Source organism: Lathamus discolor, chromosome 3 (genome assembly GCF_037157495.1).
Source record: "Lathamus discolor isolate bLatDis1 chromosome 3, bLatDis1.hap1, whole genome shotgun sequence".
Classification (NCBI taxonomy): Eukaryota; Metazoa; Chordata; class Aves; order Psittaciformes; family Psittacidae; genus Lathamus; species Lathamus discolor.
In genome coordinates this window covers 25,366,479-25,387,075 of record NC_088886.1, presented here as the reverse complement: position 1 = coordinate 25,387,075, position 20,597 = coordinate 25,366,479, and the positions used below count along the sequence as shown (strand labels likewise).

The following is a 20,597-nucleotide window of genomic DNA, read 5'->3' as shown; positions in this document are numbered from 1 at the left end:
CCTGTAGCTGTGCCTGGGATTGCTCCGACCCAGGTGTAGGACCTTGCACTTGTCATGGTTGAACTTCATAAGGTTGGCATCAGAACACCTCACAAGCGTGTCGAGGTCCCTCTGGATGGCATCCCTTCCCTCCAGCATATCAACCAAACCACACAGCTTGGTGTCATCAGCAAACTTGCTGAGGGCGCACTCAATCCCACTGTCCATGTCTGCGACAAAGATGTTAAGCAAGACCGGTCCCAACACCGATCCCTGAGCGACACCACTCGTTACCGGTCTCCAGCCAGACATTGAGCCATTGACCACAACTCTTTGTGTGCGGCCAGCCAGCCAGTTCTTTATCCACCGGGTGGTCCATCCATCAAATTGATATCTCTCCAATTTAGAGAGAAGGATGTCGTGTGGGACAGTGTCAAACGCTTTGCACAAGTCCAGGTAGATGACATCAACTGCTCTACCCCTGTCCATCAGTTCTGTAGCGCCATCATAAAAGGCCACCAAATTGGTCAGGCAGGATTTCCCCTTAGTGAGGCCATGCTGGCTGTCACCAAGCACCTTGTTGTTTTTCATGTGCCTTAGAATGCCTTCCAGGAGAATGTGCTCCAAGATTTTGCCAGGCACAGAGGTGAGACTGACTGGTCTGTAATTCCTCGGGTCTTCCATTTCCCCCTTCTTGATAATGGGGGTTATATTTCCCTTTTTCCAGTCGTTGGGAACTTCACCTGACTGCCATGATTTTTCAGATATAATGGCCAGTGCCTTAGCAACTTCATTTGCCAGCTCCTTCTGGGCCTGCAAATGGATTTCATCAGGTCCCATGGACTTGTGCATGTTCAGGTTCCTAAGATGGTCTTGATGACTCTCCTACAGTGGGCCCAAGGTCTTCATTCTCACAGTCCCTGTGTCTGCCTCCCAGGACTTGGGTGGTGCAGTCAGAGCCTTTGCCAGTGAAGACCGAGACAAAGTCATTCAGAACCTCAGCCTTCTCCAAATCCAGGGCAGCCAGTTCTCCTGATAGCTTCCTCAGGGGGGCTGTGTTGTCCCTAGCCTTTTTTTTGTTTGCTACGTACCTGCAGAATCCCTTCCTGTTATTCTTAACATCCCTGGCCAAGTTTAATTCTAACTGGGCCTTAGCCTTCCTAACCTGGTCCCTAGCTTCCCGGACAATATCCCTGTATTCTTCCCAGGCCGCCTGTCCTTGCTTCCACCTTTGATAAGCCTCTTTTTTCCTTTGAATTTTCCTCAGCAGCCTCTTATCCATCCAAGGAGGTCTCCTGGCCCTCCTGCTGCACTTCCTTCTAGTCGGGATGCAGCACTCCTGAGCTTGTAGCAGGTGATCCTTGAATATCAACCAACAGTCTTGGGCCCCCCTGCCCTCTAGGGCTATATCCCATGGAACCTTACTAAGCAGGTTCCTGAAGAGGCCAAAGTTTGCTCTCCTGAAGTCCAAGGCAGTGAGCTTGCTGCACACTCTTCTCACTGTCCTGAGGACCTCTTCAATCTTAGCATTTAAGTCAAATCCTAAGGAGCCCAGGATCTTCTTACAAATACTGCCATGTGATTTTATAATTACAGCATTGCCACCATACACTGATTTCTAACAGTGGGTCACCAGGGAAATTTGCTTGTGGAAGAAGCGTAGAGCACCAGGGAGAGGGTCTCTTGGTTGCCTACTACAACAGAAAGAGCTGAGGAATGGTCCTAGCTAGCCCATGTAAGCAGTTTCTCCGCTTCATTCCAGTGGGTATTTACTTAATGATGTTACACCATGTGACAGTCAAGACAAATCAAGTCACCGTTTTTCTTCCTCCAAGAAATGACCGTCTTCCCCAGCCACTCACTGCATTTTAATTACTTAAATTTTGGACTTTCTGGGCTGCTGTTCAGGCTGTTTCTAAACTTGTGAACAAAATGCTTGTCTGCACCATCCAACACGATCCATATTTTTTTCCAAACAAATAGACAGAATATCATATTCAGCACTTTTGCCTCCAGAAGCATCCCAGATTTCTCTCCCCCTGTCCTTTTAAATCTTTGCCAACTTTGAGACGAAAGCCATTTTCACCAGACTGGAAACCAGGTATGTTTTACAAAGCAATCTCTGTAAAAGTCTGTGCAATTTTGAAGCTAGTATGGCAGAAGATTCATTAGCTTGTTTAAAAGTGAAAAGCTTTCTGTTCTGGCCACAGCTGATTTTCTTTATCACAAGAATTTCAGTATTTACATTATGTATTTTACTGCATGGCTTTCATCGTGTTTCTCTCTAAGGGTTAACAAGAACAGTTAATGGAATTCTTTCTTGTACGATAGAAACAAGAGAGTTGAAACTTAGGAACTCATGTTTATATTCATCAATCATTTGTTACTTTTTTTTATATGACACGCTTAGTAAATCTCAAAACTTGAAACTAAGGCCAAACTCCTGGCTCAGTGTCCATCCCAAAGAACAGGCTGGGATGTTAAGCATTTTCAAGTGTGAACGGGAAAAGCAAGTCCATATACCCACTTAACTCTTGCAGGGGAAGACTGGCACCAGGGAACATAAAGTGGCCCCTGCATACATCCACCAAATCCTGCAATCTTTGAGCATTCCCAGCATCAGATCACTGAATGCATTGGCAATGCTGATGCTTTGCATATCCATTTCCTCCAGCATTTCAGTACACAGGCGGGTGATGCTGAAGTAAAAGGACAGCTGGGTTGCACTAAAAGCCATTCCTGTCACAGCTTGACAGGTCAGCTTAGGCCCCAACAGCTTGAGCTGGGTGCAGCATGAATCCCACTTTGTAATTGTTTGTATATCCAGAAAAATGGATGCATGTGTGGGATCATCTCTTTTTCTCTCTCTGCACGTTACATGTACGCACACATAGTATTACCTGCTTACTACGATCCACAGCATGAAGGCAGTACGGCTTCTGGCATATACGTACAGGGACAAACAATTTGACTGCATACTCAGTCTAAACATTTTGGTTCACTTGCTTTGTATCAGCTAATCAGTAGCATTGATATGATTGTTTTTCTTGACAGGAGGCACATTCATGAGTATTAAGTATAGATCATTCACTTTGTTAAATACTTTTCTAGGTTTTGCTGCTTCTATAATTCACCAATTAGGGTTAATCATGTTACCAGGTCAAAAAGGACCCCAAACACACCGTATCTTTTTGAAGTTGCAGTCGCCTCTGTGTCCTTTTCTGATTTTCTTTCACACTGCTGTCCAGATTCGCAAATTTGGATGTTCCTTCCTGTGAGTTAAAAGGGAATTAAAGGCAATTAACGGAGTAGCTAAGCGGTAAGCTGGCAACTACGTTTGTGTAAAACAATTGCAAATACATTTAACCAGGCAAGCCAGGCCAGCAAAAACATTTGCTGTCCAGCTAAACGTGTGTATGTGCGCTAATTTTCTGGGGCTCATACACTGATTGGGAATTTTGGACAAAATCCCACAGGATGACTATAAGGGAATTTTTTGCAAAATGGCTCTACTCAGGCCAAAGCTAAGTGCTGTTGAAAATCTCCCAAGAGCTCAAATCAGAGCAGCTTACATATACTTCAGGTGTCTAGACGCTTTTCTGAACTCTATCCTGAAACTCCTGACCCCAGAACTTTGGTTGAATTTCCTAATCAGGAGTACTACAAGTAAACATCTCTATCGTATGTAAGGCTTTGTTGTTTTTCTTATGCCCTGACATAGAGATCTGGCAACTACCCCCTGTGGCTTATTTACTAATCCAGAAACACACAGGAAATTAAAGTAATAGGTTTTTATCTCCCCAATATAAGCTTTCTTATGAATGTATGAGGTATTTCACAATAGATCTGTAGCCTTTATTTCCTTGGATCCATAAGGGGTGCTGGGAGTTACTGTTATTTTTTTCCAGTGGTAAGTTAGATAGGGCATGAATCATTATCGGTGTCTTTTAAGAGGCACAAAACAACAGTCTGCACTTGTAAAGAGACTCTCATTACAATGCTTAGTTCTCTCAGTCGGTTACTGAACAGATCACTCAAACTGTATTTCCTTCCTTGGCTAAAAAACAGGAGCAAGTGAACAAGAAGTGTTGTTTCAGTATCTTCAGGATACTTAAAAGGTAAACTCAAGATTCTCTAGCAGCAGCCGGCAGGCAGGCGCAGAAGCTCAAACTGCAGCCTGCAGCAGAGCTGTTGTCTGGGGAGAACACAGTGCTCTCTCTCCATGCCAGCCGACCTGTCTCATGGCATTTTGTCTGCTCTTCATTTAAATTGGAGGATGGGTAGGCAAGGTCAAACACAGCTTCCCTAGAGAGATTATTTATAGTAAAATGAAACAAAGGCTTTAAGGATTCAGTGGACGTGAACACTCCAGTCGTTACAAAGCGGTCCAAGACAAGGAGTAGGAGAGAGGTTCTAGCTATTCCGTGGAATTTTTCTCCTCTCACTACTTTCAAAATATCTCACCTGCTTTAAAACTTACTGACAGAGGTGGATAATTCATGGTAAACAAAGCAGATTGACAGGTTTGAATGTGCTCACCCATCCTTCCTGAGCAAAACACAGTGTTTCAGATACCAAGGCAAGGGGGTAAGGTACAAATGTCAGATTGACTGGATACAACTGCCAAAAAGTAAACTGATCAGCCAGGTTCTGGAAACATTTTTATGCAAACAGAAAATACTGCTGCAAGCATTCCTTAGTTTTCTACAGAATATAAACTTTCCCTGCTGTTCTTCCTCCCTCCTTTCAAGCTCCTGAACTTGGGATTCACCCAGGAGAGCATACAAGTCAAACTTCCAGAGAGAGCCTGCTTTGCTGTCCATCTGGCCACACACAACAGCAGGAAGCCTGTTCCTTCAAAATTCCCTGTCCCGTTTTCTGGGTCCGAGAAAGCTACAGGATAGATGGATAAACACCTTGCTTTCATTCCTCGGCTGAAGCTGAGGGGCAGTGCTCCAGTGAAGTCAAAAGTACCACAGTGGTGCAGCCCAGTTGAGATTCTCATCTGGAGCCGCACTGCACTCACCAGGGCAAACCTGAGCCTTTCCAGGTCTGCTAAGAGGTACACAAGCGAGAGGCTTATCTCTCTAGACAGAGCAGCATAAAGCCAAAGCGTGAACCTGTAACCCGCTTCAGCAAAACTATACCACACAGCACCTCTTCACTCTGGTTGTGGCTCCAGTGCTGTCACAGGTGCAGTACAGCACATAGAGCTATTCTGGAGCTAGACTTCACCATGCCCAAAGGAGCCTTACCAAACTACAGCAGTGTGACATTCAACTTGAAGGGCTCCAAGCGATCCTGACCTGCTGTCTTGTGAACAAGTCCCCACTGAATCTGTGCTGCTGCAGCCTGCTGCTTGTGGGTATCCAAGCTCAACAGGGTAATGCTAGTGTAGGTTTTTTTCAGGAACAATGAAATCACCTCTGAGCCCAACAGAAAAGCACACGTTTCATGGACCTGTCTCCCCTGAAGCACCACACACAGCAGCTCAGGGAGAGACGAGCCTTGGCAGCTGGTTAGAAAAAACATTAACCTCAGCTTTAACTGAGCTCACAAGCCTTGCAACTCAGCTAATTCTCACCTTCATCAGTAGTTCCCTGATTGTCAGATAATTGTCATGGTCTGAGAAGATATCACCCAGCTCTTCAAACATCAGCATTATGTCCCTGTACAGGAAAAAAGTAAAGTTTGAGTCATTAGTAAGCACTCTAAATAGATCAGATCACTGTTTTTTTCTCACAAATCATTTACAGTTGGGCATATAAAAAGATTAACACAACCAAACTGCATCCAGTGAGATGCTGCACAACTCCTATGAACCTTCCTAGTGCTCCCAGTAAAGTAGATCTTATTTGACAGCATCACTTAGAAATACCATATACATGCAGACCCTGAGCAGGGTTTTTAATTACACTGCAGACTATGAGGTTGTTGCAAGAAAGGATGTAAACGGATACAAGGGACAGAAAAACAGCTGTCTGAGGTATCCTACATACTTCGGTTTTGCCCTATTCCATGCACTCCATAAAGCTAGAAGCATTTTAATTGAACAAGTCCCTTTCTACTGTCCAACATTATGTTTACAAGATGGCAATATTTTGACCAGGAACAGCAACACAGGGCAATGGAAAAAAAGATCCACCTCTCTAGGAGAAATGCAGAACTCTGCTGCCTGGCAGTGACATCTTCCTTTGTTTATCAAAGGCAAAGAAAAGAAATCTATTCCTCCCAAACTGAATGACCAGATTCCTCCCAAACTGAATGACACCATCTTTCCTACAAGGAGATTTCTGGTGTCTCTTTGGCATGCAGTAAATATGCCAGGTATTCCCATGTATGAAGTATTGTCTTTAATACAGGTTTGGATTTTGCTGTTTAGGGATATATTTAAGGACACGTCAGGACCAGGAGAGGATTAGTGAGGGCTGTAGCAACCTGGACCTCCTCCAACTTCATGGGAGAGAAGATAACAGACAAGTATCATGGGGCTCTTTTGCTGACTGTCTGAGAGCAGTGTGTATGCTCTGGTCAAGTAGCTGGTACCACAGCTTTTTGGAAGAGGTTGTGGAAGATCCAGTAAGATATAAAGGACAGAACAGACCCAGTATCCCCAAGAGCAAGCTATCCCCTCAGTATGTAAGAGAGCTCACAGCAATCAGACCCAAAAAAGGGGTCTGAGCCTCGCAGGAGTGAGAAGTTCTAACAGAACAGATGTCCACAAAGGAGCAGAATAGGAACAAGATGAAAAGAAAGAACAATGAGCTTTTTGCCTCTGTTTGGGACTGGCCATAGGAGCACAGCGAGAGGCTTACTTTGGAACGCATGCCCAGGTCTTCTTCAGCCGATAGATGGAGTTGGACTGCAGTGATGAAATGATGGCCCTTAAGGAGGAAAAATTCTTCAGGATCCTACATTCCTGTGAAAGAAGCCATTAGAAACATGGGAGCATTAAATTTCAGCATTACAAATACATTTATGCTCTTCTGTTTGACTGGTGTCATGCTTGCTACACGTTCTCACATCTAAGCAGGCAGCAGTGCAAATATTTGGCATCAAAAATATCACTCCCTCCTCCAGCCACAAAATACTTTCAGGCCTTGGTACTTTAATAGTGTTTTCCTCACTTGCATATACTTATGGTGATATTTTAGCGCTACAGCTTTCAGTTCTCCTAGTAACAATAAAAGGGGAACCCAGTCCATGAAGCAGAGCCAAAAAGCACAAATGTTCACCTCTTAGAAAGCTCTTTAGAGTTACCAATCCCTTTTACCCTTTAGGGGAAGAAGCAGGCTTTGCCTCTTCATATGTGGTATTTAGACTATTACCCTCAATCATCCACCTGTCAATTATAAATAAAGACATGCACAGGAATAGCCTGTTATTCAAGTACATACACAAGTAAAGAGAAAAACCTTTCCAGCCTCTCCAGAGTTGCGATCAAATGCTAGCTGAGAGGCTGGTTCATTGACAACTCTTATGTAGCTTCTCTGTGGCAAAAGCTTTGATGGAAAAGGATACTGAAAAGCTTAATTCTTAACACCCTAGCAGATTCCTGGTAAAGCAGATGGAAGCAAGGGGAAGGGAGAAAGTCTGGCCTTGGACTTTTCAAGGCAATCTACTGGTGCCTTCCTGGCAATCTGTTGGTGACCCATGAACTAGAGCACGGGCACCAATGACTTAAGGAACTCTTGCAAATACAAGCTCTCACAAACACTGTGCATGCACATTAAGTAGACAGAACACCTGCCAATTTGACTGTTGCATGTAGATGAGAACGTACTCAAACTACAGTTCTTGCTTCTGCAAATTTTTATGGGGTTGATTATAACACAGATAATGCTGATTATGTAAAGGATCCTTACAGTGAAAATTGACATGATTTGTTTCCTTCATTGGACCGAACAAATGTAAAGCAACCTTAGCATAAACAAAAGTCAGACCTTACTATATCAGCAACTCTGTTCATGAGTTGCATTTAGACTGACTGAACAATTAAGACATGTACATTTACTCCCATTTATTTACCTAAGGGAAAGAAAAGAAAAAAGTATTTCTGCAACTTAGAAGGCCACATTTATAGTGTGGCTTAAGAAGACTGACTGGGCAGACAGCACTTGAGGTAGGTATGCAATTTGGCTACATAAAGGCCAAGTTCAAGATCATGAGGTAGGACGCACATGGTCTGAAAGCTATTCTTGCATGGACTGGTGACAAAGAAGCAACATAACAGTTCTTCCTCAGAGATTGACACATTTAAGAATGAGCTCCTTTTTTTATGTTCAACTTGAAATTCAGGCTGGAAAGAACACGAACCGGCACAAATTTTCAGCATTTCTTTTATTCCAAATACAAGAGGAGTATGGACTGGAAGATCCAATTTGGAATCATCTCGACTTAGCTGCCTATTCCATAATTTAAAACACATTAGGAATTCAATATTGGATTTTGTGTTCTCAGTAATTTAACTGATTGCAGACTAAACTTCAGCAAGCTTTCATCTGTATGGAAGAAGTATTTTTAAGACCGGTTTGAATAATTGTTTCATGCTGTGCCTTTCACAAGAGCAATACCAGAAAGAATCCTGTGCAGAAGCAACTTTGATTTAAAAAAATGAAGCATAACAAGATCCTAATTATTTCACTTATTTTTAAAGAAAATATTGTGTGAGTGAGATCGGCTGCTTCTGCTCAGGAAGCTTATATCTGAGTAGACTGGAGAGGTCTGGAGGGCTGGCAGTTAGAGAAATTACTCAGTTTATCTTGTAAACCAAGAAACTGGATCCAAAAGTCACTAACAGGAACAAATGTGGAACTCCATGCTGCTAAGTTACAGTTAGTTGTGTAACTGCACACTAATGAGTGGCTTATTTTCTAATTCAGGCTTCTAACTATTCAAAATACTAATTTGCATGCAAAAAGCAAGCAAGTTGCTTCAGAAGTGGGCAGCTAAGTATAGATGTTATATATAATCAGCTGTTCTATATACACAGTTATTTTGTAGAGCATGCACATGCATTTTCATGTGCTTGGCTAAGACTGGCGTATTTCACTATGTGCATGAATTAAGTAAAGGGAGAAGTACTGCATCAGTAGAGGTGGAGAACAAAGTTCACCATCCACAGAGCACATACGATGAGAGTGATGCCTCTCCTGGCTCCCCCAGGCCTCCCTGCTGCCCCGTGATGAGCAGAAGGCTGCTTCGTACTCACCTGCCCAGGCTGTGGCCCAGGCTGCCCATAAAGCCTGCTTTAGCTATTATCATCTGCGGTTTAAAGATCTGCACACAGAAAACCAGAATCAAACTTCATAATCCATTCACATGGCTTATAAAGCAGCCATCAGATGATAACGTAAGTTGGTGTAAGTGCCAAAAGAGGTGAAAGTCTATTTCCCCATACCAGTTTCCTCAACCATGCAGTTGCCAGAGCTTAGGTGCCAGGACTAATAATACTCTGGAAGCATAGAAGTGCATTGTCAATGTTGGAAAACCTCTGTTTGCCTTGAGCTTTTTATGACTGCTTATTTTGTATAGCTCAGAAAGAATCCATGTGATTCTTAAAATAAAAGTCAATACGTATTCATATGAAAGTGCTTTAAATGTTCTCTTCAAAAAGAGAGATTGAGCGTACTGCCAGCTTCCCAGCGCTCTGAGGGGAGTTAAAAAGGTTACAGTAAGATATTAAAGACAAAATCTAAGCAAACCAGAGTTATGTAAAAAAAGGCACACAAAACCCTTTCACGCAAAGATTAACAAACACACAATTTCCTACAAGATCCTCTCCTAGATACTACTCTGCTATGGCAGAGAGAGGACAGGGAAACACTTTGAGACAGCCAAAATGGCTTCATCAAGCGCAAGTCCTGCCTGAACAATCTAGTGGCCTTCAGTGGACAAGGGAAGAGCTACTGATGTCATATCTGGACTTCTGTAAGGCCTATGACATGGCCCCCTACATATATCTGATGTATCTCCCACCATGTCTGATTTCAGCCCATGTGGTGTTCACAGATGCAGGGGAGGGAGCATGATGCTCATTGACTAACTATGAGTGGCCAGAGGCGGGTAAGCGCAAAGCTTATTCCGAATCTGGCCACTGCCTGCACCACTGCCAGTCCTAATCCATTCTTGTTAAAACTTTCTTCTGAAAGCAAGTCTAACCTTTGGATGATATCAACCATCCCTTAATTGCTTTCATGATACGAGCAGTATTTTCTTCCTAGGGAAGTGAACTGGTTGAATTCATACTTATCTTACCATAAATGTTACATTATCAAGTACATGGCACTTCCCATGTGCAAGACACAGTATCTGACACCCTTCAAGTAGCACTGCCAACACTGTCAAGATACAAGCAACGGCCCTCTTCCCAGGATGGGGAAGGAACTAAGGAGAGGAGGGCAATACTTCATCTGCTATTACAAAGAAAGTCAGTCAAAACCATAAAGAATTAGAGCCAAGATGTTCACTGGCCTGGGGCTAATGCATACAACCTCCTTCTCCCCTTCCAACTGCCTCAATCCAAGGCACCCAGCACAAGAAACATTAAACAGCCTAGAACAAATGCCTTACATGTGCAATACGAATCCACTTCTCCATGATCTTGGCTCTTTGCTGTGTTTTGAGTTCCTTGCTATTCAGGATAGTGCTGACAACACAGTTGGTAACTGCATTGAACTGAGAGATAGTAGCTCTGATGGTAGGTGCCACGTGCTTGTTTTCTTCCTTATGCCTTTGAGACCAGATGCATCCCAAGCAGTGGTGGGGCACAACTTTCTTGAAGAGTTCCTAGAATGAAATAGAGGTGCCTAAGTCAGCATGATTCTCAAAGATCTCTACTGTCCACAAGAAGAAATGTGTGCTTACAGTACATACTGGATATAAATCTAATACGGTATTAAAGAGTAAATAGTTGTTTTCACTTAGTTTAAAATACATACTTTGGCATATTCTTTATAGGCTTGATGCCCTAACTGTCAGCTAAATAGTCCTGGGAAAAGAAGAGACACCCTTATATCAGCTGCACAACCAAAGGGGAAAATTTTTTACAGGATGATAATTTGAAGGAGTTTGATACAAACCAAATCAGAGCACTACAGTTGAGAGCACCTATACGTCTTCAGGCCAGGCAGCAATATAGCCAAAATGTGCTATTTCTCAGGTGCCAAATATTAAACTTTGCAAAAAAGGCCGTACAGTGTAATTTCACACTTAAAAAACCCTAAAACACCAAAACCAACCAACAACAACAAAAACAACAACAAAACCAAACAAAACAGCAACAACAAAAACCCAAAGGACTAAAAGAAAGAGCTCAATGAAGAAAGCAAGTTTGGATAACCAAGCCAGAGGTGTGTTCTGTGTCCCAACAATAGACCTGTTCTGGAACACTATTCTTACACTGATGCAAAACTTAAAATTAAATAAATAAATAACCAAAATTTAGAAGCCCAGCCCTATTTCCACTAGCGTTTCAAGTAGTACATATGCTCTACATACTGCATCCATGTATGTCAACTGCTCTGCCACAAGGTGTTCTTGGAAAGAAGAGAATTCTTCTGGACTGCAGATCTCCAGTTCTTCTTCATCACACTGGTTACTGGGGGAAGTGTTACGGAACTCATCTGTCCAGGATGGAAAACATGACTTGGTAAATTTATACAGCAAACAGTGAATTAAAGCAGGTGTTTGTTTAAGACATCACTGTACATATTATAGCAGAACACCCAAGTGGTCCAGGCTGATGCAAATACCTCACTGTGCTGCATAGTTTAGTGGGAAAGATGACGACCCTAAGATTGAACTAGCAAAGAAAAGCTGGAAGATAAAGAAACACAGTTAGAAAGAATTCAGGTATTTAGAGTCTCTTAGCAGAGAAGTGGCTTTGCCCATTTGTTAAACATTCCTCCAAAAGAAAAACATCATCACCACCACCCCAATTCCTTATTAACATTGCAGAATTTTGTTAATCTACTTTTCAATATTTATGTCTTATAATCGAAAAAATACATCAATAATAAAACTGTAAACGGAGGAGTATGCAATTATATCCCCAAAAATATTGCACTAAGAATGCTCTTATATCCAGATTTCATCTCCTGTGTGTGGAAATAAAAGGAGATACCAGATTTCTTAGAGCCATTTGTGGCTACATGGACTATATTGAAGAGAGTTCATTCCAGCATCCCTCGCCTTCCCTCTCCAGGCATTTTTCCCAGAAAAAGGGAGCACAGTGAGCACTTACAAACATTCTGCTGAATGCTGCTTCTAAATTTGCACTGGGCAGCAGTGAAGAGCTGGGAGAGGAGAGCTGTCCTCACTGAGGGACTTGATCCAGTGCAGAAGGGAAGGGATTTCACAGATTTTTCCCAAGTCTCTTTTTGGCTCCCACAGGTTGAGAACAAAGCCACATTAAACACAAAGAAATGTGCCCTTGTTTCCCATGGTAGGGGAGGAAGTCAAACAGAAAATCCCTAAAAATAAATCCTCTTCCTCATCTCTTACCATAAGGTGACAGTAACTCCATAAGAAGGGAGGGGGGAAAAAATGGACTTGTTGAAGACTACCGACAAAGGTACTGAGTTTTCTGCTAGTGAGATTTCAGTAAACAAAACCAACAGTGCATTTCAGAGTATCTTATGCAATACTTTATACCCAGTTTAAGCAGAACAGACATCAAAGCAGCAAAAGCAGATAAAGTGATACTTCATCACTGTTTTTCAAAATACTTTGCTTTTCCTTCCTTCCTTAAGTAACAACAAAACCTAATTGTGACTGTAAATTGCTACAGTTTTGATGTAATAACTTGTAACTACAGGCTGCATCCAGATTTCCACCTGCACATTCTAATTGCACCATTCATTGACAGAGCTAAATGCGACAAACGGAGACCTCTGTTTCAGCATTATTTTTCTGTGGCTGTTTCATAACATTATGCGTAATTGAATGGACTTCTAGTAAACCGTTACAAGAGTTACACTTTTTTCTCTCTTTTTTTGCTATGTGACTCCTCATTTTCCTTTCAGCTCTTGAAATTCAACTGAAAATCTGCATCACTGAGTTACAACCCTATTCCAAACCTCACAGTGCCCTTAAAACCAGGTCCTGGAGTACAATGCAAGACTTCCCTTTTCTTTTTTCATGCCTCTTCCTCCTTTCTCTCTCATTCTTCATGACTGTGTAACCAGTCTTTTCCCTGCTCTACCAGAAGCTGGAATCCTCTTCTACTCAAGTATCTCATCATCTTCAAATAGCTCTGATCCATTTAGCCCTCTCAAAGCCCAGCAGCCCGCTTGACTTCACTGACAGCAACCATGCCCCCCTTCTGAATTTGCAGTCTCTGGCTCACCTAGCTTTGTATTGCCCAAGCTGAAAGAATTGATGGCAGCACTGAATGGAGGTCTGATGGCACAAATCAAACTGTAGGGTCAGGACCCAAATTTGTAAATTCATAGCATAATTTGAACGCTTTAGAGGAAACAAATGTAGAAGCAGGGCTGCTGGGAACTTCTGTTTGCTTGGAACAACAGATGAACCCAAATACAGCTCTTGTAAGCTTTCTTTGACATGGGGGAACCAAACCCAGGAAAGGACATCAATAGGCACACAATTAGCAATCCTGTTCACTTATGTGCTTTCAAGACGGAAAAAGCCTGGGCTCTGTGTAGTACTCCTTTTTATGTACATTTTAAGGACTGAATTAATTTGGCATTTCACAGTAGTATGCATTGGCATTGTATTTCTGGAACATCTGGCAGATATGATTTTTATGGGATGAAATTTTTTTTTTCCTGTCATTTCCTTTATGCTTTATGGCATGAATTATTCCCTCTCACCCCTCTACCAAAGCTGGGAGTTGATTCTAGTTCTCATTCACGCACTACGTGAGCTCCTATGACTCCTCAGTTTACGTAACAGGAAGCTTTCTGGCCAGGATAAGGGTATGTGTCAGGCTCGTTGCTGCACACAGCATACATGTGTTACTACAGTTCACTCTTCCTTCTGTAGACTGTGACTCCCAATAACGTAAGGTTTTCCTCTGTCCTTGGATACCAGCCACTCAAATAGGAAAAAACAGCCACAGACACTTCCTTTGACATGATGGTAACTAGGAAGAAAAGCTTCATGACAACAAGGCTTGTGACTCAAGCTGTATTTTGTTACAGCTCTGTATTTTGCTTTTTGTTGATTTGGCCTTTTCTTGGGGGATGCTGGGGGGGTGGTGCGTTGAAATCAGAAGACCAGCCAAAAAGCAGCTGTGTGTTTTATCTCAATGACATGGGAAGTGCACTGACAATTAACCACTTAGCTGCTGCAGCAATCTCAAATCTCTGGCTAAACATTAGAGAAGTGCTGGATTTCCCAATATACCCCGGAATAAACAGGCATAGGCACCTACACAGTGCAAGTCTCATCCCACACAGAACCTGCAGAGTCAGACAGAGAAGGGGTTTTTGGGTTTTTTTCTGTTTGTTTGGTTTTTTGTGTGTGTGGTGTTTTGTTTGGGTTTGTTGGTTTGTTTGTTTGTTTTTACGAGAAAAGTCACTGGTGCACCTCACAACATTGCCAATTAGCACGAGTTGATGAAATGTACTCCACCTAAATCCCTGTGATACCTTACAGTCTGAGAGAAGGGAAAGGTAACTTACCATCATTTTCCATTTCTTGGTTCTGGAACTGCTCCAAGAGGTTCTGTGCCCTTCTCTCTGGGTCAGAGCCAGATATATTCTTCTTTAGGTAATCCAGCATCTTCAGCAGACATGGGTAGTTGGGTGGCTCTCTGAAATCCTCAGGGCACTGATTGAGCCAGGCTCGTAAGATTGACGCTGTTGCACTAAGAACAAATACACAGAGAACTGGTTGTATACAGCATGTATTGATGCAATCATATGCATCTGTAATTAGTATAACAAAAAACCTCTAAGACTTTCATATTCTACGTGAAGGCAGTATGAAGACCTTCTGAGCACCGAACTGAATCTGCTGGTTTTATGCATGGAATCTTATTAAGATATCACCCAGATTTTCCCAGGGACTTCAGAGAAGTTGCTCCTGATTTGCACCCATACAAGTGGATACAGTTACAGAATCAAATCCACTTAAGCTATATTGACACCCTTCAATTAAATTCAGGATATCAAATAAAGGTAGATAAAGCAATGGAAAGAAGAGGAGAGGGGGAAGACAGGGAGAGGAGAGGGAGAAGACAGGCAGAGAACAGGCAGAGGACAGGGAGAGAAGCACATACTCTGAGATTGCTTCATCTGTAAAGATAAAACCCTAATCCTGACGTGTGCAGCACGGGTTGCACTGTGCTGCCAGTACCCAGTATCAAGCTTGAAGCACCAAGAAGCTGAACCCGGAAGACACTGGTCTTGCTAACCTTAGGGTGAAATGCGGCAGAAGCTTTATTTTATCCTTAGCCCCAAAACAAGGAGGGGCTGTCAGATTATACCATGCAAAAAGGTATCTTGGTCATGCTGACAGTGCAGAAAAAGGATGCTTAGGAGTTACAAGAGTGTTGGATTTCATTCAGGAAAGTTATCCCAGACTTCTTAGACACATGCAGCTAAAAAGTCACCAATGGCAGAAAACTGCCTATGGACATTCTACAGACTAAGTGGAATGAGGGGAAACCAGAGCTGGTGAATCAACATCGTCTCCACCCTGCCTGAAACACAGGGAAGTGGTTTGTTTATCTACTTTTCCTGGTTTATGTAGGTTTTAATCCACACCCACCTATTAGATTGGTTCTTAGATACTGCACAAAGGTAAGCTTATGGGAATTTCTTTAAAGCCTATCTTTTCAGGGATTTTTCATTGTTTGAACTTGATTTTGTAAGAAAATAAGACTTACAATTTACACTATGGTTTTCCAGAACTAACTTAGAGTTTTGTTGACAAATTTCAACTAAGTGTGGAAACACTGAAAGAACTCTGGAAAAATAACCTGATTTCTTCAAGGTCTAAGAAAATTCAAGCCTGGCTAAAAAAAAAAAAATAAAAAAAAAATATTAGCAATTTATCTTTTCTGCTGCAGGAAAGGCTGCGAGATCTTTGGTTCTTCACAGCAATGTGCAGGTAACTCAGTGTGTATATTTTTAACACTGGCCGCAGCAAAATTAGAGGCTAGGAAGACACAGAGGGCATATCAAGAAACACTTTAAAGAGGATTTTGTTTACCTGAGCTGACAAAGAGATAAGGGAAAAGGAGTTTTGTGTGCAGTCACATAACATTACGCACTGGCCACAGCCACTGTTTCATGCTAACCTACTGTGGTGCTCAGAGTAGGACATAACGTGAGAGGGAAAAAAACCCTTGTTCCAGAATAGAAAGCACAATAAACATCTAAAGACCCTGAGAAAAGGAAGTTCTGAAGATTTCCTCTGCGACACTGAAACCATCCCAGTATTTCAAATCTCTTCCAGCCAGTAGTCGCAAATGCTGTGGCAGGCACAAGAGGTGTTGCTACAAAACACAGTTTTCCTTCTGTAAGGAAGCAGATCTTAGGAGCTCTACTGCCATCAGAAAAAGAGCTGAGATGAGCAAGTGACAACAGCCCTAGTTTGCAGCAGGCTCTCTTTCTGCAAATGCTTTCTGCTCTGCTGTGTAGCTAGCTGTGAGAGCTTAGCCCTCCAATGAACATATTTTTCACATCTACAGAAACCTTCCCTGACACCTATTCCAATAACCACATTTCCAAGACCCTCGTGCAATAACAGTATTCCATACACCCAATGATATTCCATGAAGAAGAAACAGGCTATGCTCCCAGTAAAAACCACTAAACATGAGTGTCCAGTTACAGACACCAGTGTGTCAGCTCAAAGAGCACCTGTGCTCATGATGATCAGGCACCTGGCTTTTAAAGTTCAAATTCTAAAAAATACGGATGTAGTGGTTCTGGGTCTATTGTGTTAATAGCTGCAAAATGGAAAGGGAGAAGCAAGACAGGAGGACTTCTCTTTCCTCAGTTTATGAGACCGTGAAGAGAGTTCAAATATGAACATAGATTTCACATGTAGACAATGAGGATCCCAAAAGCCAACCCAGAAAGCTCTTGTATCAGAGCTGCATACTAATACTGCCACGTTTGTACTGTAAGTAGGGAAACCACAGCAATATCTGGTTAACTCAGCTGCTCAATGTAATTCAAAATAAACTAATAGCTAAGAAAGAGTTAAAATAAGTTTCTCCCACTCGCCTTGTCTCATCTTAACCAAATTAGTTTTTTCCTCAAAACTCAATTAACCTTTAATCCCATAGAGATGTCATTTTACAAGTCCTATTCATTTTAGTCTGGTTTTTGTCTGCTTCTTTCCCTAATATTGTAGCAACCTTGAATTTCTAATGAGACTATTTGGAAATCTGTCAGTAATACTGTTTGGGTAGGCTTGCCGACAGGAAAAACTCTGGAATTACAGTTTCAGCGCTACAAAAAGTATTTACAACTAAAAATTAACATGGAAACATGTTCCAGATTTCAGGTTTCACTGCAAACATGAAACAGATTGTGCAAGTTGTAAGAGTCTCTCCACATTTGAAAACTATTTTGGCCTGAATTTTCACAACTTTGCTCAGGCAAGCTACTACCATAAATGCAACAAGTATGTGTTCCACAGTTTAAGCCAGAGGTGGCCAAACTTTTTATCTGGAGCTTCGAGACCATTTTTCTCAGTCAGGACAGGTGTCACACAACAGCCAGTGCTCCATGACTGCCACAGCAAAGCCAACAGTGCTCCACATCCCAAGGTACAAGAAAGGCCACAACAGACATGTTCACAGCAGTGCTCCCAAGCTCTCGCTCCGCCCTCCTCTAATATTTTTAATCCACTCTAGTCCCACACATACCCTGAATGCTGTGTTACAGCAATACTTACACAAACACCAATGCCCTATGCCCACAGTATTTTCATTTCTCTTCCACCACAGGCAGGAGAACACTGTGCCTCGCTGCATGACCTAATTGAATACTTAACTCCTGCTCTTATGCCCCTTTTCCCCACCCATATCATGAGCTCGCCACCATCCCTGCTGGCTCCACCACCAAAAACTAGGTTCTACATTCTTTTCTTAGGAGCATTTACCAGTTCAGCAATGATTTGGAAGGAGCCTCTCCCCAGGATAAGATCTTGTATTAATATTGTTCACATGCTGTTTAGACTAAGCTCAGTTTCCACAGGCTTGGTTGATGGCCACTTTCATAAGCTGAAGAACAAAGAGAGTTTAAGACAGACCCAGTTTCCCAGAGCAGGGTGAACAGTTCACAACTGTTACAGACACTGATTTTTGCCAGCAAAATCATTTCATTCAAGAAGGGAAATAGGAAAGAGAAAAAAGGTACACTGTGCCCTACTGAATTCCTATCGCCCAATTGTTTAATTTGTGTGTCAGAAAGGCAAGATTTCTGAAAACAGGCTACAGAATTGCTCATATCTTGCAGTAGTAGCTTTACATTTGCTGCCCTTGAGAAGAAACTCCCTGTACTTGACAGACCTAGAGACAGATACGAACGGAAGCCTTCCAAGATCTCAGACAAGAAAGAAACATCACAGAATACATTTTTAACGGATTGATTATGAGCTATAAAGTTTTCCTTTCCTTTAGAAGTAGAAGGGAAACTTGACAATTAAGAAGGATAAGGAGAACCTCAGTTGCAAAGAGAGATTAAATGACTGGTTTCCTATTAAATTAGACAGGAACATGTACAAAACTATCTGTCATTTGCCAAACGCATACTTAAGACCATCAATGGAATAATCTTTAGAGACAGCTCTTCCTGCTCCTCCACTGTCCATGCAACAGTTTTCAGGCTAGCTCACACAGACTAAATTAAGCCAGCTGTATTTTCGCAGTTTTGCTTATCAAATAACAACATGGGCAGTTAAACCTCAGCTTTGAATCAGGGGTAAAGTGTATGTAAAGTGCAAACAACAGTTGCTGTAAGGGTAGCTTCTTACGCCCAGTCCATTTATAAATAACATGCTGATGACTTCCAGCAAATGATCTGCTCTTCTTGTGATTTGGGAAGAACTGGTTGAACAGTATGAGGGGCGGGGGGGGGGGGGGTGGGAGGGGGTGTTTGCTAGGACACACATAAAGTCACTGAGGGAACAGGTTGGCCGGTTGTTCTGTGTTTTGACATGCCAACCTTTATTTTTCTTTGCTGTTCTAATTGTTCTTTTTTTGCTTAGTTCTGGTTGTTTTCATAACTCTTCCACTCTTCCATTGCTTAGACTGCGCTGTGTTTGACTCCACTTCTCATGTAACCACATTGGTTTCTGCTGTTGTTTTAGCTTAATTGGTTTTACTGGAATGAATGCTGACTGTTGCTCTCCCAAATGCACCTTAACTGCTTCCCAACATGGATTTCCCAGGCATCAGAAACTTCCAGCCAATTTTGTTCCATTTGTCTCACATTCTTTTGGTGTCTGTTCTCCTGGAGTACAACGTCTCAGGAGCAGTTTTATTTCTGCACGACTGTAACAGTTTTCCAGTCTTGTTTTCCAGCACGACCATTAATGTCAGTAGGAAACAAAACACAAGTTCTCTTTCGGGAAGATCAAAAATGCTCAAGAAACCATAGGACAATGTTTTTTATCACTATGAGAAACTCCAAATGCTGCAGTATTACATTGAAAGTTTTGGTATTTGCTGGTTTAATGCAGAAGAGGAGAGGTAAACATGCAAGACCTGCCATGTGGTAACTGAAGAGTTCCTTAATTTTATTTGAACTGGTTTACCCAATTGCTGTGGAATGAAACGGAGATTTCAGTTTGGGTTCGAGCTGCTTTGTCTGCGGTTTTCAATTGTGCCACATTCCAAGTTTTAGTAACAAATAAATTCCACATTTTGATAATAAAGCAGATGTAACTAGGAGCTGACGTTCAAGGCAACAAAAAAACCTCTGAGTATTTTGATTCATTTCTGTGGCCTGTCATTCATCTGGGGGACAGCACCAACAATCTACCCCAAATCAGCAAACCAAAGCCAGTGGCAGAAGGAAATCACAACCTTATGCTCCTAGAGGAGGCTTGAAAGGACTTTTACTGTTACTCAAGCTCATTTAGGATTTAAATGTCTCTGAATTCAGGCACGGCAGTGCTTGGGAGTGCAGAAGAGAAGGATTTGAGGGCTTAAAGCTCTTTAACTTTTTGTACTAAGCAAACTGGTTTTTCTTCTCATTCAGCTGGTCCAACTCCAACAAGACTCCTCTCTTTTACAGCACTGTAAGTATACTGCAAGTATAAAACATACACAGGGAAAAAATAAATAAATAAAATCCCCATTTGAAACTTCATCCTGCAACCAGGAGACCAGTTTTCCAGTTCTACCACCTTATCTTTAGTGCCCGTGAGAAATACAACCTAAACTGGGACTTACTTTTCTTTGGCTTCATCAGGAGAGATGTAAATGAACAGATCAGAACATGTCTTACTGTTTACAGCACAGCATTTCGTTTTCATTGCCTTTGCCCTGGCTGTGGACTCTTACTAGCTACAAAAACAAAAGTTGTTTCTATGTACAGGGAGGGATGGTGTACTTTTCCACTCCCCATTATATTTGCCAACATGCCTAAAGAGTATTTTTAAAGAAAATGTACGAATGTTAGACCTCT

At 42.1% G+C, this 20,597-nt stretch overlaps 1 protein-coding gene across 3 annotated transcripts in view; it reads right to left on the bottom strand.

The window, feature by feature from the left end:
- The window catches only part of LOC136011807 (ral guanine nucleotide dissociation stimulator-like 1), a 51,236-nt gene that overhangs the window by 13,310 nt on the left and 17,329 nt on the right, over nt 1–20,597 (bottom strand). For all 3 annotated transcript variants that reach the window (XM_065674198.1, XM_065674200.1, XM_065674201.1), the window contains 6 exons: nt 14,628–14,812; nt 11,479–11,603; nt 10,552–10,767; nt 6,795–6,898; nt 5,564–5,648; nt 3,162–3,251 (listed from right to left, as the gene is read on the bottom strand). In XM_065674198.1, coding sequence (XP_065530270.1) covers nt 3,162–3,251; nt 5,564–5,648; nt 6,795–6,898; nt 10,552–10,767; nt 11,479–11,603; nt 14,628–14,812 — 805 coding nt within the window. The remainder of the gene's footprint in view (nt 1–3,161; nt 3,252–5,563; nt 5,649–6,794; nt 6,899–10,551; nt 10,768–11,478; nt 11,604–14,627; nt 14,813–20,597) is intronic.